Source organism: Glandiceps talaboti, chromosome 11, assembly GCF_964340395.1.
Source record: "Glandiceps talaboti chromosome 11, keGlaTala1.1, whole genome shotgun sequence".
NCBI lineage: Eukaryota > Metazoa > Hemichordata > Enteropneusta > Spengelidae > Glandiceps > Glandiceps talaboti.
Genome location: NC_135559.1, coordinates 11013661 through 11033453, shown reverse-complemented (window position 1 = coordinate 11033453; position 19793 = coordinate 11013661). Strand labels below are relative to the sequence as shown.

At 37.8% G+C, this 19793-nt stretch overlaps 2 protein-coding genes and 1 long non-coding RNA gene across 3 annotated transcripts; all 3 read right to left on the bottom strand.

The window, feature by feature from the left end:
* Positions 1 to 270: 270 nt before the first annotated feature.
* On the bottom strand, positions 271 to 4413 carry LOC144442016 (uncharacterized). The gene has a single exon (XM_078131288.1). The coding sequence runs from the start codon at positions 4411 to 4413 to the stop codon at positions 271 to 273; it is 4143 nt and encodes a 1380-aa protein (XP_077987414.1).
* A 4348-nt stretch (positions 4414 to 8761) lies between these two features.
* On the bottom strand, positions 8762 to 11870 carry LOC144441936 (uncharacterized). The gene is made up of 3 exons (XR_013481591.1): positions 11807 to 11870; positions 10283 to 10343; positions 8762 to 8959 (listed from the first exon to the last, which is right to left on the bottom strand). It is a non-coding gene; the product is annotated as an uncharacterized LOC144441936 (long non-coding RNA).
* Positions 11871 to 16238: 4368 nt separating this feature from the next.
* On the bottom strand, positions 16239 to 19793 carry LOC144442804 (uncharacterized). Its single transcript, XM_078132178.1, has 3 exons — positions 19683 to 19793; positions 18192 to 18250; positions 16239 to 17300 (listed from the first exon to the last, which is right to left on the bottom strand). The coding sequence occupies exons 2-3, from the start codon at positions 18219 to 18221 to the stop codon at positions 16449 to 16451; spliced, it is 882 nt and encodes a 293-aa protein (XP_077988304.1). The 5' UTR covers positions 18222 to 18250; positions 19683 to 19793; the 3' UTR covers positions 16239 to 16448.

Genomic DNA, 19793 nt, shown 5'->3' with positions numbered 1-19793 from the left:
TAAGGTGTGCACAAACTGTATGTGCAGTTACTAGGAGTTCAGTGTCTTTGTTTGCTGATACTGTTCAAATATCCAAAAATATATATAATAGTCTATTCCGAGTTACAGTAATATATAACAAATATGAAATAATATGAAAGTGTCTAAATCAATCAATCGATCGCGATGAATTTGCTGTAATTTAGTAATTGAATATATAATCAGTTTGATTTGCATACTTTAGGAATTAACATAATTGGCTCATCGCGACACTCCCCAGACGGGTAGAAATTAATCCGGATTATCCACCAAGTTAATATAATGCTTCATCTTCTTCCTGGCTTCCATAGCAGCATGACGCATTGGCCTTGGTATAGATAATATATCTTTCTTCTGCAATAGATCATCATCTTGTGTTGTAGTCTTCTGCTCAGGAACATCAGGACACTCGATGGGATATAACAACTTCAGTGGACGATTGATAATCTTCTGAGAGGGTAGCTTTACTTTTGCTGCCCTCACCTCACCATCTCTGCTAGGGATAAGATATGTGATTTTTCCCAATTTCCAAGCACCACGTGGTAAATTGTCTTTGATAAGTACCACATCGCCAACATTTGCTTTGGTGTGAGCTTGAATTCTTTGTTCTGTCAATAAAGTTCTGGTTCTTTCTCTCAAACTTAACAAATAATCTTCTTTCCAAAGTTTCCAAAACTGGTTCAAATATCGCTGTCCTCTTTTCCATATTTGAAGTAACTTCTCTGTTGAACTTGGAGTTGTATGATAAGTATAGTCTTCACCATCATCGTCGATTACAGGAATACCAATTCTTGGATTCATTGTAAGAAAATGTGACGGTGTCAAAGTAATTCCAGAGTTTATATCATCTCCTATATACACCAGGGGTCGTGAATTTACCACTGCTGTAACTTCTACCAGTATAGTCTGCAATTGATCATAGGTTAAACATACCTTTCCAATTGACTTTCGGAGAGGTCTCTTCACCAATCCAACTAATCGTTCGTAGAAACCACCCATCCATGGAGCTAGTTCTACTATGAAGTTCCATTTGATACCTTGGTCAGCTACATAACTTTTGACATCAGGATCAACGGTCACATCTCTCCATAGTTTGTCTGCAGTAGTCTTCGCCAATTTAAATTGAGGAGCATTGTCTGAAGTCACCTCCTTTGGTGTTCCATACCTTGCAATAAATCTTCGTAGACATAACAGGAATTGGTCAGTCGACAAGTCTCTAATTATTTCCATGTGAATTGCTCTGACTGCCAAACAAGTAAACAGACATATCCACACTTTACATATTTCTGTGTTGTCCTTGATATACATTGGCCCAAGGTAGTCAAGTCCCGTGTAAGTAAATGGTGTTGACTGTGAAACTCTAGTTCTTGGCCAAGGAGGCATTGCTGGCATCTTAAATGGTCCACCTTCAGCTTTATTACAAACCATGCACTTTTGAAGGATTCTTCTTACCTCAGAGCGTCCGTGTGGAATCCAGTATTCATGACGAATCTGAGCCAGAGTTTGAGAGATGCCAGAATGAAGTATCTTCTTGTGATGACTGGTAATTACAAGGTTGGTGAATGGATTCTTCTTTGGCAGTAGTTTTGGTTGTCTTGCTCCTTCTGTTAGTTCTGCATTTGATAGTCTTCCATGACATCTGATGACACCATCTCCGTCCAACTGTAACCCAAGTTGTATTATTAAGTTATTCTTCTTCTTCTTCTTGTTCTTCAGGGCTTGCACTACTTCAGGAAAGTTTCTTTGCTGAATATGAAGTTCCCACATTAGTTTTGCTTCTCTTAACTCCTCAGGTGTGAGTGAACTATTTCTTCTTTTACTTCTTAACAAGTTTACGAATCTCACAGCCCACGCTGTTACTCTGATGAGTTTTGTAAGTGACGAGTAGTTGTTTACATTGATATCAAATGGTGTACAAGTATTCTCCGTAACCGCAGGTGCCTCCCCAGACACAAGTCCAGTTTCATACAGTACCTTTGGTCCTTTAACTTCTGTCTCAGCGGCTTCCAAAGTTTCTCCATTAATTTCTGTAGTATTCCATGTTGGCCACATCTTTTGTCGAGTAGTTAGCCATGCTGGACCTTGCCACCATTCTTCTCTGTCTTTAAGTTCTCTAAGTGTCTTCCCTCTGGTTGCCAAATCAGCTGGGTTATCTTTAGTTGCTACATATCGAAAGTTAATGTTTCTGTGTGACTTGATTTCTTGTACTCTATTCTCTACAAATACTGACAGTGGTTTCCTTGTATTGATCCAATACAATACACACTGGGAATCGCTCCATATTACTTTCTGTGATATCGGAATTTCAAGTTCCTTTTGCAGAAATTGGATGACTCTTACTCCAATCAAAACACCCAGTAATTCAAGTCTTGGCAGGCTTATCCCCTTCAATGGACTAAGTCGAGACTTTGAGAATATCAGTTGAACCTTACATGAAGTTTCCGTTTCAATACACAAGTAAACAGCTGTTGCATATGCATGAATCGATGCATCACAGAAGCAGTAAAGTTTGTAAGTAACTTCTTCCTCAGTTTGACTTAATCCTACAAAACGTGGAATTTCATGAGTTTGTAGCAGTTTCAGTTCTTTACTTATCTTATGCCACTGTGATATCTTCTCTGTGTCGAGTTCTTCATCCCAATCTAAGTTTTCTCTCCATAAGTTCTGTACGAAGATTTTGGCCTGGATAGTAACTGGGGTGTATAAACCTAATGGGTCGAATATTGAAGAAATAGCTTTCAGTACCTCTCTCTTTGTTGAACAGTTGGAGAATGTTTCTGGTTCCATACCACTGATAATTATTGTATCTTTCTTCGTATCCCATGAAGTACCAAGAACCTTGACCTTTACACCCTTTGCCTGGTCACCATTTGGAATAGAGTTCAGGAATGTGTCTGAGTTTGAGATCCACTCCCGTAGATTCATTGATGCTTCCTTGAAGATATCTTTAGCTTCGGTGTAGAACTCTTTGGCTTTATTCTCACTACTAGTACCAGTTATAATGTTGTCTACATACAGGTCTCTTCTGATCCTTTCAGCTACAGGACTTCCAACTTGATTCAAATGATATGTGATAGTAGCACCAAGCAGGAAAGGACTGGATATCACTCCAAACGGTACTCTGCAAAACCTGTATACTTGTAGATTTCCAATTAAATTAGTATCATTTGGGTCTTTCAACCATAGAAATCTAGTAACATCTCTTTCTTCAATATCTAATCCCACTTGTAGGAAGGCTTTCTCAATATCAGCAGCAAATGCAACAGGATGCAATCTAAATCTAAGTAGTAATCCACACAAGTCCTGCAGTATTACTGGACCACGATACAGACATTCATTTAGACTTTTCTGATTTCTCTTAGTCTTAGCGGAAGCATCATACACCACTCTAACTTTAGTTGTTGCCTTAGTAGGATTTACCACTGGATGATGTGGAATGTAGTGTTTTCTACTACCCTCTTCTGTTTCTTCTGTGACCCTCTCTATGATACCTCGTGATTCTTGTTCTTCAATAATACCATTGTATTTCTTAAGTAAATCTGGATTCTGGACTAACCTTCTGAGTAGTGTCTTGAGACGACCATATGCCAAGTTATAGTTCTCTGGTAATTCTACCTCTTCGTCCTTCCATGGCCATTTTACATAGTATCTTCTTTCCCTTTGTGTAACTGTCTGATTAAATGTCTGGAGAGCTTTATCATCTTCCAAGTAGTCTTGATAGGAGTCTTTTATGCCAATCGTCTCCAGATTCCAGAAGTCTTCCAAGTTTGGTTTGGTTGGTAGTGATCTGTCTTTACTCGTGATGATCGTATTATAATCTGGCCCAAGCGTGTTGCCCATGGGTAGAATCAGCATGCTAGGCTCACTTGAGTTGCTTACTTCACCACTTGTTCGACCAGCCAATAGCCAACCAAGTCTTGATCCAAGGAGATGTAGACCAGCATGAACCTTTATCTTCTCTGGAAGAATCAAATCTAGATAATAGTCATTCCCTATCAGTAGCTCTATAGTTGACGTCTCAACCTTTGTAGGTATATCATCGGCTAGAGGGATACCTCTCCAAAGGAAACCCCAGTTTGTACACGTCTCAATACTTAATGGCATTCTGTGTATTGTTCCCGTTATCTTGGGTACTATATTAACAGTCATAGTTAGAAATGTTCCATCTCTTAGTTTAAGTTGTAGTTTAGTAAGTGAGGTCTTCACTATCTTCGCCTTGTCACTACCAAATGTAACTATGGGTATTTCTTCAATTCTATCTGGCTTTAAATTTAACTGTCTTGCCAAAGTTTCTGTGATATAAGATCTGTGACTACCAGTATCTAACAATAATCTAACGTTCTTAGAGTCTCGTGGAGAATTTGGTTTTCTGATACTTGCCGTTGCTGTCTGCATCAAGACCACTTCTCCTGCTGCCATCAGTGCCCTTTCTTGTCTAGGTTCGCCATCATCAAAAGTCGGTTCTGCTATGGGACGAGATGATTCTCTTTTACCTGTTGAAAATCTTAATGGGCATAGACTTCGATGATGATTTCTTCTTTGATGACAATGTCTACAGGCTTTATCTACTCTACAGTCTCTGATCATATGTCCTTTCTTCAGGCAAATATAACAACTTCCCTTTATTCTCTCCTTTCTATCTTCTACCGTGGGGTATTCTTGACACTCATCGCTCCAGTGAGCTTTATTACAGAATCGACATACCTTCTTAGGAGCTTGCTTATACCTTGGTTCTTGTTCTGCACCAACTACCAATGCTTCAGTTGAAGTTCTCAAATGTCTGCTGTACGGTTTGGTACCATAATGTGTTACATTCATTGACTTTCTTTCATATGTACCAGGGGTAGCTGCAGCAGTTGACTGGCGTTCAGCGGATTCTCGGGCTGTAATGTACAACTCAAACAGTTTTCTTAACTTTATTACTGTCCACCTACTATCTGCACCTTTCTGCATCTCTAACTGTAAAAGTACTTCCTTGGGTAGTTTTGATGTAATCATTGAAATGAAAATTTCCTGATTTACGTTTTGACCAAGGGCTTCTAAACTTCTCAAGTGTCTCTCTAGTGTATCATGTAAGGAACGTAATCTAGTCAACTGGTTCGGAGATGGAGATAGATCCATTAAGCTTGTATAATGAGTATTAATTACTGTTTGTTCATCCCCAAATCTTTCTTTAAGAATAGTGACCGCTATCTCGTAGTTTTCATTCGAAAGAGTTAATCCAGACAATGAGTTCAATGCTTCACCGGTGAGTTTACTTCTCAGGTAGTTGAACTTATCAATCGGTGAAAGGCTAGTATTGTAATGTACAGCTGATGCAAAGGAGTCCCAAAATTCAATCCATTTAAGTATATCCCCATTAAATGACGTTATTTCGAGTTTGGGAAGTTTCACGTTTGCTGAATTACTACTGGGAGAATGTTGACTTGTATGGTGGGGTGACAAATTTGCTTGTTGCTGAGCTTCAAGAAGTAGTTTAGTTTGTGTCTGCATTTGAGTTTGAAGTTCAAACATAGATTCCAATTGTTTAGTGATACCTGGCTGGCATTCTTCCTTTCTTTCTTGTAACTGTCTTTCAAATGCCGACAATTCACCCAAACATTCTGTTATTTCTGCTATCATTACACTAGTTTTAGTTTCTTCTTCTTCTTCAAACCCCCTTTTTTCCTCTTCAGATCCCTTATCTTCAATAAGTAGTGACAATTTTTCATTTGTTTCTTCAAATTTCTCTAAGTAATCTTTTATTTTCATAGTTACTGCATTGACTTTCCATAGTGCCCCCTTTAATTCATCATCGGGCACATATCGCTTCAGAAGGGCATCTGCTTTATCTGTTTCCTTCCCAAGTAAGTTTCTGTATCTGGTTCTCAGTCCCTTCATATATGAGAGTGACATCTTGTCCCCGGGGAGTAGAGTTTGTAGAAATTCAGTACTCACCAAGATTCTTGGAGTTCACTCACCAGTCTATGCAAAGCTTGTCTACTAGTTTTCTTTACACAGCGTCTTCTAGGCGAGTATCTTCTGGGAGAGCTTCTTCTTCTTCTCAGCTGCACGCACCAGTCAGTATCTTCTGGGAGAGCTTCTTCTAGGCTGGCATCAGTCAGCGTCTTCTGGGAGAGTTTCTTCTAGGCTGGCACCAGTCAGTGTCTTCTGGGAGAGTTTCTTCTAGGCTGGCATCAGTCAGTGTCTTCTGGGAGAGTTTCTTCTAGGCTGGCATCAGTCAGCGTCTTCTTGGGAGAGCTTCTTCGAGGTGACCTTTGAACTTCTCAGCTTCCAGGATCCCGGGTTTCGGCACCTTATCTACTCTACAGTCTCTGATCATAGCTTTCTTGAAATCGATAAATATTCCAAAGGTTGTATTTCCATTGTCCATCGTATTAGTTAATTCTGCGACAATGTCGACAAGGGCCAATTTAGTGCTGTAGCGTTTGCGAAAACCATACTGAATATCTGATAGGATGTTGAATTTGTCTAAATAGGAAACAATTTGCTTATTAACGATAATTTCGAAAATTTTGCTGAAAACGGGTAGTACTGAAATAGGTCTGTAATTCCCAACGTTAAGAGGGGACCCCTTCTTATACAATGGTGTAACTTTTGCAAACTTAAGTGCCTCGGGAAACATTCCTTTGGTAAGTGACATATTAATATTATGCGAAAGGGGACTAGAAATGTGATTAGCTGCATGCTTGGCCAACAAGGGATGGATGAGATCGTAACCAGACGCTTTGTTTGTGTCAAGGGACAGTAATTCTTCTGCAATATCTTCAGCAACAACTGGTCTAAAAAAGAAAGAGTTGTTGTAATTTCCTGTTACGAACTGTTCAAAATCGATATCGGACGATATGTTAGATGCTAAGTTAGGACCAATATTTGTAAAAAAAATCACAAAAAGTGTTAGCTATTTTTGTAGGGTCTGTTTCGATCTCATTCCTGTCTGGCTAATGCAACTTATTTGGTGTAGAATTCTTGTTCACATTTCTATTTAAAATGTCATTAATAACTTTCCAGGTTTTGGAAGAATTACCCGCTACAGAAGTGAATTTATTATAGAAATGACGTCTCTTAGCAGCTCTCATGACACGTGTTAAAATGTTTCTGTACGTTTTATAGTATTCTTGTAAAACATTGTTCCTTGGCGACCGTTTAGTTTTAGAGAACAGTGTGTGTTTCTTTTTAATCGAAACTATCGAGGACGGAACCACAAAGTTCGGGCAAGCCCTCACTGCGAACTTCGTTCGCTTATCGTATCAGAAGAAAGCCCGAACGTCTAGCAGCAAGGCTACTGATTACATAGCTGAATCTCATATATTTGCTGTAATATACACTGGGTACATGACTGTTACTCATATACTGGGTACATGACTAATAATATATACACTGGGTACACGACTGTTACTCATATACTGGGTACTTCACTGAAATATGTACACTGGGTACATGACTGTAACTTATACACTGGATACATGAATGTAACTCATACACTGGGTACACGACTGTAACTCATACACTGGGCACATGACTGTAACTCATATACTGGGTACTTGTAAAACTCCACCCATGTACTGGGTGCTTGATCGTAACACCAAGCCTACAACATTTTAATTGTAAGATGAAGCCATTGGCATTGTTATCCTACAACTGCAATGTTGTAGGCTTGGTGTTTCACTCATGGGACATTCCGTTTTCGACAAAAAGGTAGACATATTTCAACTCTAGACTAATAACAGGAAAAGAATATACACAGCTGCAGGATCCTAAAGTTGCCCAATCACATTGAACAGTGATGAGCGTGGCTATTTTTTCACAGTGCCGTAAAACAGGCTTCTATTGAAAACATTACACATGGACATGATGATTTTAATGGCTGCAATTGTTTATTTTCAAACTGGTAATCAACATTTCAACTTGACTACTTCTACATCCCCACTCCACTGTGTATAGCACCTATGGAATTGTTTCCTTTGCATTAGAAGTTGTCTGAGGGTGTGTATTAAATGTCATGTTACATCACAGACCCTCCACCCACGGGGCTATATTTACATTGATTGAGTGAAAAACCAAGCCTACATCCTTTCAGCTATAGCTTTTAGAACTTGTAAAACTCCACCCATGTTCGTTCTCCGTCCGCCACTTGACAGAACCCGAGCTGTATGTGTAGTTTCCGCGACAGGTGATTGCTATCACTAATATAAACATACGGGGTTTCACATTTATCTGTGATCTTTTTTACTAAATTACAAATTACAGCTTTCATAAAACCATTCCTTCGATAAGCCGGCAGAGTGTATTCCATTCCGATGTCGCCACATCTCGTTATCATAGCCCAAGACACTGGCTGTTTCGCAGATTTCCTATAAACGGCTGATGTAAGAAAAATGTCAGGGTGGTTTAAAAACTTTGAAAGAACGCTCCCAGTTAGAGGTGAGCTATATTCCCATTTAGAAGCGAGAAAGCTTGCATGTTCAGGCGTTAGAGGACGGATTTCAAAATCTGGCAATAATGGACCCGCTATTTCGCTTTCATTGTTGAAGGCATCCATATTACTTAGCTTATACATAGAATGAAATACTGCCTTTTCCTTTAGTCTATATCCTCTCGACAAAGCCACTTCTTCGATTGCTTCAAATTCATACCTGTTACAATCGAACATCACTTGTGGGTCATTCCACAGGCTTTCACATCCATTTAATACAGTTTTTAGCTTTGCCACTCTCGATATTTCATTAACTAGCTCCCCATATGCTGTACTACACACACTAATTATTTGTTGACCTACATGGGTTGGTGCCAGGGTCGGTAATTTTGAGATAGCGACACAATTTTCGCCATCGTCGTCATCAATCATCAAATCCACGTCGTTGTCAAACACACCTGTCATCACAATATTCTTTATAATGTGATGCATGGGAAGACAACGTGTTCCTTGCTTCTCAATTGCCTATTAAATATGAAATAAAGTCAAACAATCAATCAATCAATCAATCAATCAATCAATCAGTCAGTCAGTCAATCAGTCAGTCAACCAATCAATCAATCAATTAATCGACCAATCAACCAATCAAATAATCAATCAGTCCGTCAGTCAATCAATCAATCAATCAATCAATCAATATCAAATAATTAACCATCAACCAATCAATTAATTTGAACCCCTTGCAATATAGTCTTTTTTTATTAGAAGCACAACTTAAGAAATATTTGTTCATTTTCTTTTCATCAGAAGCAATACTTAAGAAATATTTATTCGTTTTCTTCTAATACAAAAATTGAAATGAAATTAATTAGTTAATGAAAAGCCCTATTTGTCTCTATGACAAGAAACCAGTGATTGAGATGCAGATGTGTAAGGGACGATCGCAGAATGTCACACAAATTCAATAAGCGAAGTTTGTTTGTTTAGTGGTCTGGCATCATTGTTATTGCTGAACTTCATTTCCGCACTTCTAACCAAATTTCGACGGAAAATTTTCACTCCTTCTACTGAAATATTGAAATGTTGATAAAAAAAATTGACTTCTAATGTGAGTTACACGTATGGTGATGGGTAGTATTTTAAAGTGTTTAAAATGCATGTTTTACATCAATCATAGTGGTGTGACCCTACAGTTTTCATCATAGTTTTACGTCCTATACAAATGCAGTGAGCGTTCGTTTAGGGGGAGGGGTGGGGTTTTGACCTAAACGAACGATGTTCGTTTGTTGAGCTTTATGCGAAATCATTGTGCAATCGTCCCTAATACACTTGTCCTTATAAAGACACATATCGCGTTGACCCGCGAGTCTGACCGGTCAGAGACCGAAATAGCGCCATCACACGACTGACACGTATATCTAAAGTTCTTGTCTGGATGTCTGGATAAAAAGTGATGTTGCGTACTAATACAACTGCCGACATCAGACCATGGACGAACAGAACTCTATTACAAACAAGGAAAGTAAATAAAAGAATTGGATTAATAACACTTTGCACAGCAGGTTGGAACAGCAGAGGCTTGTATTACATTTCATGGTTTGATAAGAACAGTTTTATGGCTTCTTTATGATGAAATGTTGGGAGATCTTCTAATATATTTGTGAACGTGAACGAATATCTAAAGTGGCCATAAAACTCTTCTTGTCAAATAATGGAATATAATACAAGTCTCTGTACTTCCAACATGCTGTGCCAAGTGTTATTAATCCAATTCAGATGGTGTAACAGGTTCCGTTCGTCCATGGTCTGATGTCAATAGTTGTAATATACATTTGTTTCAATACATACGTGTAACACATCTTCGTATTCAGCAGACATCCTGTTAACACATATATAACAAATACTGTTCCTGTTGATTAAGCAATACGATATAATAGTCGAGGTCATTACTTTGTACGTGCAGACTAACAGGAAACAACATCCAACGACAGTACTGTATTAAAGCAATGATAACAATCGTGAGTTCCTTCCTGAGAACTTCCAAATTAAAAGTGGCTTTTTTTCAATTAAAACGATCAAAGCAAATGGTCATGAACGGTTGTCAAAACATCGACTTATAAATTGAAAGATATGTTCAGCATTTGAACCATTATTTGTGGTTGAAATGGAAATCTATTTGTTAAATAATTTCAATCCTGTGATCTTTGACAATCCGCCCTTAAAGGAGAAGTGCTTGATGGGTTAGGCTCATAGGACACGGTGTTTTTACACTTCCATAGGTAACTTCAAATGCAAAATGGCGGAGGTATCAAGCACAGTGGGGATGTAGAAGCAGACATGATACCATATCCATTATTCATGAGACTGAAACCATTACAACCAGTCCATGTGTAATGTTTTCAGTATAAGCCTGATTCTACTGCAGCGTAACAGGAATGACAATGCTTTACAGCTAAAAGGATGTTGGTTTAGCGTTTCGCTCATGTAACATGATATTTTTACTCACACTCAGATAACTTCTAATGCATAAAACAAACAAACAAACAAACCAATTACATAGTTGCCGTGCCCAGTGGAGATGTAGAAGTAGTCAAGTTGGTATGTTGATTATCAGTTATAAAAAATTGAAAGCATTAAAATCAACAAGTCCATGTGTAATGTTTTCATTAGAAACCTGTTTTTACTGCACTGTGAAAGAATAGCAATGCTTATCACTGTTCAGTGTGATTGGCCAAAGGATCCTGCTGTGTTTATCAGGTCTCTGTTATTGTCAGTCTAGAGTTGAAATATGTCTAGCTCTATGTCAACAACGTAATGTCCCATGAATGAAACACCACATCAACATCATTTTAGCTGTTTGGCTATCTTCGTGTCAAAAACATCATGTCCCTCGAGTGAAATTAAATCACCAAGGTCATTTCATTTCTCCTGTAAACTGTGAATAACAGATATAGAACAGATACAAAATTTCACTCAGTATGTGTACAGTTAACTCTAAGTCTTACGTAATAAAAAAAAGCATTAAATCACCATATAGATGATGGATGATTGAGTATTTATTTTGGATTTTGGATTTATAAAACAATTTTATCATATTTGCTACTTGAAAAGAAATTTGAAAGAACATATGTCAAGTCCTTATTTGTATCAATATTTGTTATTGTAGGTACGAACTTTTTACACATATTTTGGCTTTTTGCAGTGCATTGAGTTATAAACACAGACTTGGTCTATGTTGTTTCACATTACTTTTTAAAGTAGGGCGCCATGATAAAATTGTTTTGTAGATTCTAAAAATCCGAAATAAATACCCCAATTCTCAACCTTATGGCCCCTTTAATACAAGCCAACAAACAGCCTGATACCACGTACCTTGTTGTGTATATCAATTATTATCCTTCAAAGCCGAACTGATGTGATCCTTAGAAGAATAACCCACGACACGATGTACGTCGAGAGCGAACCATTAAAAGGGAAGACTGAATCAGATCATGACCTCCAAAACCAACCTTTGACTGAAACTTGAGAACCTTGTTTTTAAACGATGCAAACAATGCAGTATATGCAAATAACATGCAAATGTAATGCCTACATTATGCACATATGAATGGTGATTTCTCTTTAAACACAGAACTGCCCTATATAAAGAGGATTATGGCTAATCTATGCAAATGCTGGAAATTCAAACTGCTGTACAGAGCACTAGCTTCTGGGTCTTGTTTTCAGCATTTTTTCATGAATCATGTACAAATGTTTTTTGAATGTCGTAGGATGGTAACTTGATGGTACACAAATTAGTTGAAAATCAATTTGTTTGTTTCATAGAACGTAAAAACCTTTCAAAATGAGACAAGGGCTCCTGCAAACAGCTGTTTAGATTGTGTGTCACTCCGGATTATTAAAATGTGCGACATTTGCATGTGTTAACAATCCAGCTAGGGAATGTTTATACTAGTATTTTGGTGATTACTTCCCAGTGAGTCACCACAACTTCTCCACCCCAAACACATAGTCAGTCATATGCAAAATAGGGTGCCAGGCACAGGCAGTGATGCCTTTAAAGGCCCACTTAGATTGATTAAAATGTAAGTCGTCAGACAAAACTATAGGAAAAGTATATGAGTATATGAGTAAGTCAAGTACCCAGTATATGAGTTACAGTCGTGTACCCAGTGTATGAGTTTCAGTCATGTACCCAGTGTATGAGTTACTGTGATGCACCCAGTGTATGGGTTACTGTCGTGTACCCAGTGTACGAGTTACAGTCTTGTACCCAGTGTATGAGTTACAGTCATGTACCCAGTATATGAGTTACAGTCATGTATCCAGTGTATGAGTTAGTCAAGTACCCAGTATATGAGTTACAATCATGGACCCAGAGTATGGGTTACTGTCATGTACCCAGTGTATGAGTTACTATCATGTACCCAGTATATGAGTTACAGTCGTGTACCCAGTGTATGAGTTACAGTCATGTACTCAGTGTTTGGGTTACTGTCATGTACCCAGTGTACATATTTCAGTCATGCACCCAGTGTAGCAGTTAGTCAAGTACCCAGTATATGAGTTACAGTCATGTACCAAATATATGAGTTACAGTCATGTAACCAGTGTATGAGTTAGGCAAGTAACCAGTATATGAGTTACAGTCATGTACCCACTTTATGAGTTAGGCAAGTACCCATTACATGAGTTATAGCCATGTACCCAGTATATGAGTTAGTCAAGTACCCAGTATATGAGTTACAGTCGTGTACCCAGTGTATGAGTTACAGTCATGTACCCAGTGTATGGGTTACTGTCATGTACCCAGTGTATGAGTTATAGTCATGTACCCAGTATATGAGTTAGTCATGTACCCAGCATATGAGTTAGTCAAGTACCCAGTATATGAGTTACAGTCGTGTACCCAGTATATGAATTACAGTCAAGTACCCAGTATATGAGTTACAGTCGTTTACCCAGTGTATGAGTTAGAGTCGTGTACCCAATATATGAATTACAGTCAAGTACCCAGTGTATGGGTTACTGTCATGTACCCAGTGTATGAGTTACAGTCAAGTACCCATAATATGAGTTACAGTCATGTGCCATTTTTATGTCAGATTAAATGTCAGACCAAACTGTACTCACCATTGATTATATTAGTTAGTAACGTCGGCAAATATATCTACTCGCGTTAAGAAAGTACTGGAGAACAGAATATATATTTATTCATTTGTAGCTTAGTCCAATTCCTATTGTTTCTATCATGGATATATTATTGTTTTTATCGTTTGTAAACTTGTCAGTTACAGATGACATTCAAAGGAAGACAGTCTGATTCAATGGATTAAGATAGTGTACAGAAAAGACGTCCTTTGAGTTTTGTGACGAGGGGAACCGGAACAACACACGCATGCGCATTCTCTGACAACTTCAAATCTGATTCGCCGTAATATAGCTGCATTGCGTGCTTAGGAAGTCGCTTTTACTAACCTGCTGAGTGTAAACTTCATGAAATGTTTATTCCTTGTCTGTTCCACACTCACTGTTTTGGTCATTTGTTAAGCTCCTATAATTGTTTACATACCCATGATTCTTCTCCCAAGTATACAACCGGTCTCTTCTTCGCGGGATTTGTCATTTTTTGTGACTACATTTTTTGTAACTTCGGCATCGGTATCTACAGAGTTGGCGAAAGTGACGTTTTTGAGCCCAGTAAACATGACAAATACTGTTTATCCCAAACCAGCCTAAATATACATATAGTGTAAAAGCTGGTAAAATACCATAACACGGAGCAGGTAGGCGCTAGGTATGCACAACACTCCTTCACTTCCAAGATAAAACTAGAGCTCGTCAAACAAACTGTACGCCTTTCCAAGTTTTGAGTCCAAATTTGAGGTTAACCAGTTGAAACATATAAATTACTCTGTTCATGAACTAGCTGAGGAAGGCATCAAAGTACGTGAACCTTGGAGAAAAACAATTTGACGAGTTTATTTTACCCAGAATGTTGTCGAGTATCACTGTTATGCAGTCCCATGTATCACTCCTTACCCTTACTAGTTATCATTGTAATTATCAGAGTGTGTATGAAAATCACTGACATTGTACTCGACCCGTCTAAATCTGTTAACACATATGAACCAAGATACAACACCTTCATCTCGTACTATCTTTCTTGTTATGAAGTAGTGGCAGGTTTAGTAAAGTTTAATAATTGGCCGGGGTCATCGACTTTAGGTTGATCGGTCAGAGTTGTTCATAAGATATGAAAATCAAACGCATGTTTACTCGCATATCGTACCTGTTCAAACTGTGATGGACATCTGCGTGTGTGTTTGTTATTCTTATTTCTCCAGTGATTGTGGTCACTCCCTATCCTGTGTACTTTCGTGACACGTGTGTCCGAGAAACGTATTTCAAATCAATAAGATATATAACGAAATATTAATTAAGATTTGTCTTATTTTCACTTTCGTTGAAGACGTTGACGTGGCAGTCGATTTCTACCTCGCGACTTCCGTCAGAATGTCGTCTGCTTACGTACGTTCTCATCGTTCGTCTACTTTTTTTTCTTTTTTAATTTTTTTGTGATTGTGAAAAAAAAGTTCGTCTACACTTATTATTGAAACTTGCAATTGTTACAACTTATCACTTGTTGCTCGTTATGTTAGTAGAACAACTACTCGTACCAGTATTAGCTAACTCGATCTCATAATGACCGTTGATCTAAGATGACCTGAATGAACTTCGCATAATATTTGCATAATATTTGTATACAATTTCGTAGAACTTTTGAAGGCCGGGCTATTAAAAGTGAATTGAAATTCGACCAGTTGTGATTGTTTGGAAGTTTGTAATGGCTAGGGTTTCAATCCCATGTTTCTCACATTAATGTCATCTTCGCAGTGGAGCCATATGATGATTACTCAGGATTATTCTTTTCTTCTTTACCTGGGTACATGACTGTAACTCATATACTGGGTACTTGACTAACTCATACATTGGGTACATGACTGTAACTCATACTCTGGGTACATGACTGTAACTCATACACTGGGTATATGACTGTCACTCTTACATTGGTACATGACTGTAACTCATATACTGGGTACTTGACTAACTCATACACTGGGTACATGACTGTAACTCTTACATTGGGTACATGACTGTAACTCATATGCTGGGTACTTGACTGTATTAAACTCATACACCGGGTACATGACTGTAACTCATATGCTGGGTACATGACTAACTCATACACTGGGTACATGACTGTAACTCATATACTGGGTATACGACTGTAACTCATACCCTAGGTAAACGACTGTAACTCATACACTGGGTACATGACTGTAACTCATATAGTGGGTACTTGACTAACTCATACACTGGGTACATGACTGTAACTCATATACTGGGTATATGACGACTGTACCTAATATACTGGGAAGCATACTGGGAAACACACTGACTTACTCAATATACTGGGTACATGACTGTAACTCATGTACTGGGTACTTGATCGTAACACCAAGCCTACACCATTTAAGTTGTAAGATAAAGTCACTGGCATTGTTATCTTACAAATAAAATGATGTAGGCTTGATGTTTCACTCATGGGACATTACGTTTTCGACATAAAGATAGACATATTTCATCTTAGACTAACAATAACAGAGACACAATAAACACAGCAGGATCATTTACCCAATCACATTGAACACTGATAAGCATTGCTATTCATTCACACTGCAGTGAAAACAGGCTTCTAATGAAAACATTACACATAGACATGATGATTTTAATGGCTGCAATTGTTTATTTTCAAACTGATAATCAACATTTCAACTTTACTACTTCTACATCCCCACTCCACTGTGTATGGCACCTATGTTTCCTTTGAATTAAAAGTTGTCTGAGGGTGTGTATTAATTGTCATGTTACATCATAGACCCTCCACCAACGGGTCTATGGTTACATGGATTGAGTGAAACACCAAGCCTACATCATGTTAGCTATAGCTTTAGGACTTGTAAAACTCCACCCATGTGCGTTCTCCGTCCGCCACTTGACAGAACCCGAGCTTTATGTGTAGTTTCCTCGACAGGTGATTGCTATCACTAATATAAACATACGGAATTTCACATTTATCTGTGATCTTTTTTACTAAATTACAAATTACAGCTTTCATAAAACCGTTCCTTCGATAAGCCGGCAGAGTGTATTCCATTCCGATGTCGCCATATCTCAGTATCATAGCCCAAGACACAGGTTGTTTCTCAGAGTTCCTATAGACGGCTGATGTAAGAAAAATGTCAGGGTGGTTTAAAAACTTTGAAAAAACGCTCCCAGTTAGAGGTGAGCTATATTCCCATTTAGAAGCGACAAAGCTTGCATGTTCAGGCGTTAGAGGACGGATTTCAAAACCGGGCAATAATGGACCCGCTATTTCAATTTCGCTGTTGAAGACATCCATTTCAGTTAGCTTATACATAGGATAAAATACTGCCTTTTCCTTTAGTCTATAACTTCTCGACAAAGCCACCTCTTCGATTGCTTCAAATTCATACCTGCTACAATCGAACATCACTTGGGGGTCATTCCACAGGCTTTCACAACCATTTAATACAGTTTTTAGCTTTGCCACTCTCGATATTTCATTAACTGGCTCCCCATATGCTGCACTGCACACGCTAATTGTTTGTTGACCTACATGGGTTGGTGCCAGGGTCGGTACTTTTGAGATAGCGACACAATTTTCGCCATCGTCGTCATCAATAATCAAATCCACGTCGTTGCCAAATACCCCTGGCATCACAATATTTTTTATAACGTAATGCATGGGAAGACAACGTGTTCCTTGCTTCTCAATTGCCTATAAAACATGAAATAAAGTCAATCAATCAATCAATCAACCAACCAACCAACCAACCAACCAACCAACCAACCAACCAATCAATCAATCAATCAATCAATCAATCAATCAATCAATCAATTAAGTAACCATCAACCAATCTATTAATTAGAAACCCTTTCAATATAATTTGTTTATTAAAGCAAAAGTTGAGAAATATTTGTTCATTTTCTTCCAGTACAAAAATTGAAATGAAAATAATTAGTTAATGAAAATCCCTATTAGTCTCTATGACAAGAAACCAGTGATACCTTTTCACAGATGTGTAAGGGACGATCGCACAATGTCATACAAGTTCAATAAGCGGGCTTATTTGTTCGTTTAGGGAGGAGGTCTGGCGTCAATGCGATTGCTGAATTTCATTTTTTCACTTCTAACCAAATTTCGACGGAAAACTTTCACTCCTTCAATGATAGTAGTTTTTGTAATATTGATAAGTTGATAAAAAAATTGAAATATTTGAAATATTGATAAGTTGATAAAAAAAATTACTTCCAATGTAAGATACATGTATGGTGTTTGGTTTCTGGTAGTATTTTAACGTGTTTGTTTTACATAGATCATAGTGGTGTGACCACTACCCTTTACATCATATTTAAATGCTTGATGTCGCACCTGTGAGCGTTCGTTTAGGGAGAGGGGGGGTTGACTTAAACGAACGATGTTCGTATGTTGAGGTTGTGCGATCGTCCCTAATACACTTCGCGTTGACCCTCGAGTCTGATCGGTCATAGACCGAAATAGCGCCATCACACGACTGACACACACATATATATAAAAGTTCTTGTCTGGATGTCTGGATATGAAGTGATGTTGTGTAATAACAATATACATTTGTTCCAAAATACATACCCGCAACACATCTTTGTATTTAGCAGACATCCTGTTAACACATACAACAAACACTTTTCCTGTTGATAAAGCGATATACGATATAAGGTTTATTACCGTGTACGTACGTGCAGACTTACTGAAAACAACATCCAACGACAGTGTATTAAAGAAATGATACCAATCGTTATTTCTTTCCAAAGAACTTCCAAATTATAACAGACTTAGATTTTCTCAATTAATTTATCCCTTCAAACAATCCAGACAAATGATCATGAACTGTTATCAAGACATAGACTTATTAATTGAAAGATATGTTCAGCATTTGAACCTCTATTTGTGGTTGAAATGGAAATCTATTTATTTAAATAATTTCAACCCTGTGACCTTTGACAATCCGCCCTTACAGGAGAAGTGCTTGGTGGGTTCGACTCATAGGACACGGTGTTTTTACACTTCCATAGATAACTTCAAATGCAAAGTGGCGGAGGTATCAAGCACAGTGGGGACGTAGAAGTAGACGAATTACCATATTAATTATCAGTGAGAACGTAAACGATTGAAACCATTACAATCGATATCAGTCCATGTGTAATGTTTTCAGTATAAGCCTGTTTCTACTGCAGCGTAACAAGAATGACAATGCTTTACAGTAAAAATGATGTTGGTTTGGTGTTTCACTCATGTAACATGACATTTTTACACACACTCGGACAACTAATGCAAAAAAAAAAAAAAAAAAAAATTACATAGGTGATATGCACAGTGAGTGGGGCTGTAGAAGTAGTCAAGTTGATATGTTGATTATCAGTTAGAAATTAAACAATTGAAGCCATTAAAATCACCAAGTCCATGTGTTATGTTTTCATTAGAAGCCTATATTTACTGCACTGTGTTTGTTGTGCCTCTGATATTGTTAGCTTAGAGTTGAAATATGTCAAAATGTGTCAAAAATGTAATCTCCTATGAGTGAAACACCGCATCCGAACATCATTTTAGCTGTTTGTCTATCTTCGTTTCAAAAACATCATGTCCCTCGAGTGAAATTTAAACACCAAGGTGGTTTCATTTCTCCTGTAAACAGTGAATAACAGATATAGAACAGATACAAAATTTCACTCAGTATGTGTACAGGGTACGCATGGTACGTTTTAACTCAGAGTCTTACGTAAACTTAAATTGGTCATATGGATGATGATTGAGTATTTATTTTGGATTTTTAATTTAATTTTAATTTTATCATACTTGCTACTTGAAAAAACAATTTGAAGCAACATATGTCAAGTCCTTATGTGTATCAATATTTGTTATTGTACGTACAATAACAAACTTTTTACACATATTTTGGCTTTTTTGCAATGTATTGAGTTATGAACACAGACTTGGTCTATGTTGTTTCACATTAATTTTTAAAGTAGGAGGCCTGTAGATAAAAAATCCGAAATAAATACCCCAATTCTCATCCATATGGCCACTTTAACACAAGCCAACAAACAGTGTGCTACCACGTACCTTATTGTGTATATCAATTCTTTCCCTCAAAGCCGAACTGATGTGATCCTTAGAAAAATAACCCACAACACGATGCACGTCGAGAGCGAACCATTAAAATGGAAGACTAAA

Coding starts and splice junctions, on each gene's coding strand:
- LOC144442016 (XM_078131288.1), bottom strand. CDS start 4,413: ATGCAGACAGCAACGGCAAGTATCAGAAAACCAAATTCTCCACGAGAC.
- LOC144442804 (XM_078132178.1), bottom strand. CDS start 18,221: ATGTCTGCTAAATACAAAGATGTGTTGCGG. Junction 17,301..18,191: donor AATACAAAGATGTGTTGCGG/GTATGTATTTTG, acceptor CATGTTTTATAG/GCAATTGAGAAGCAAGGAAC.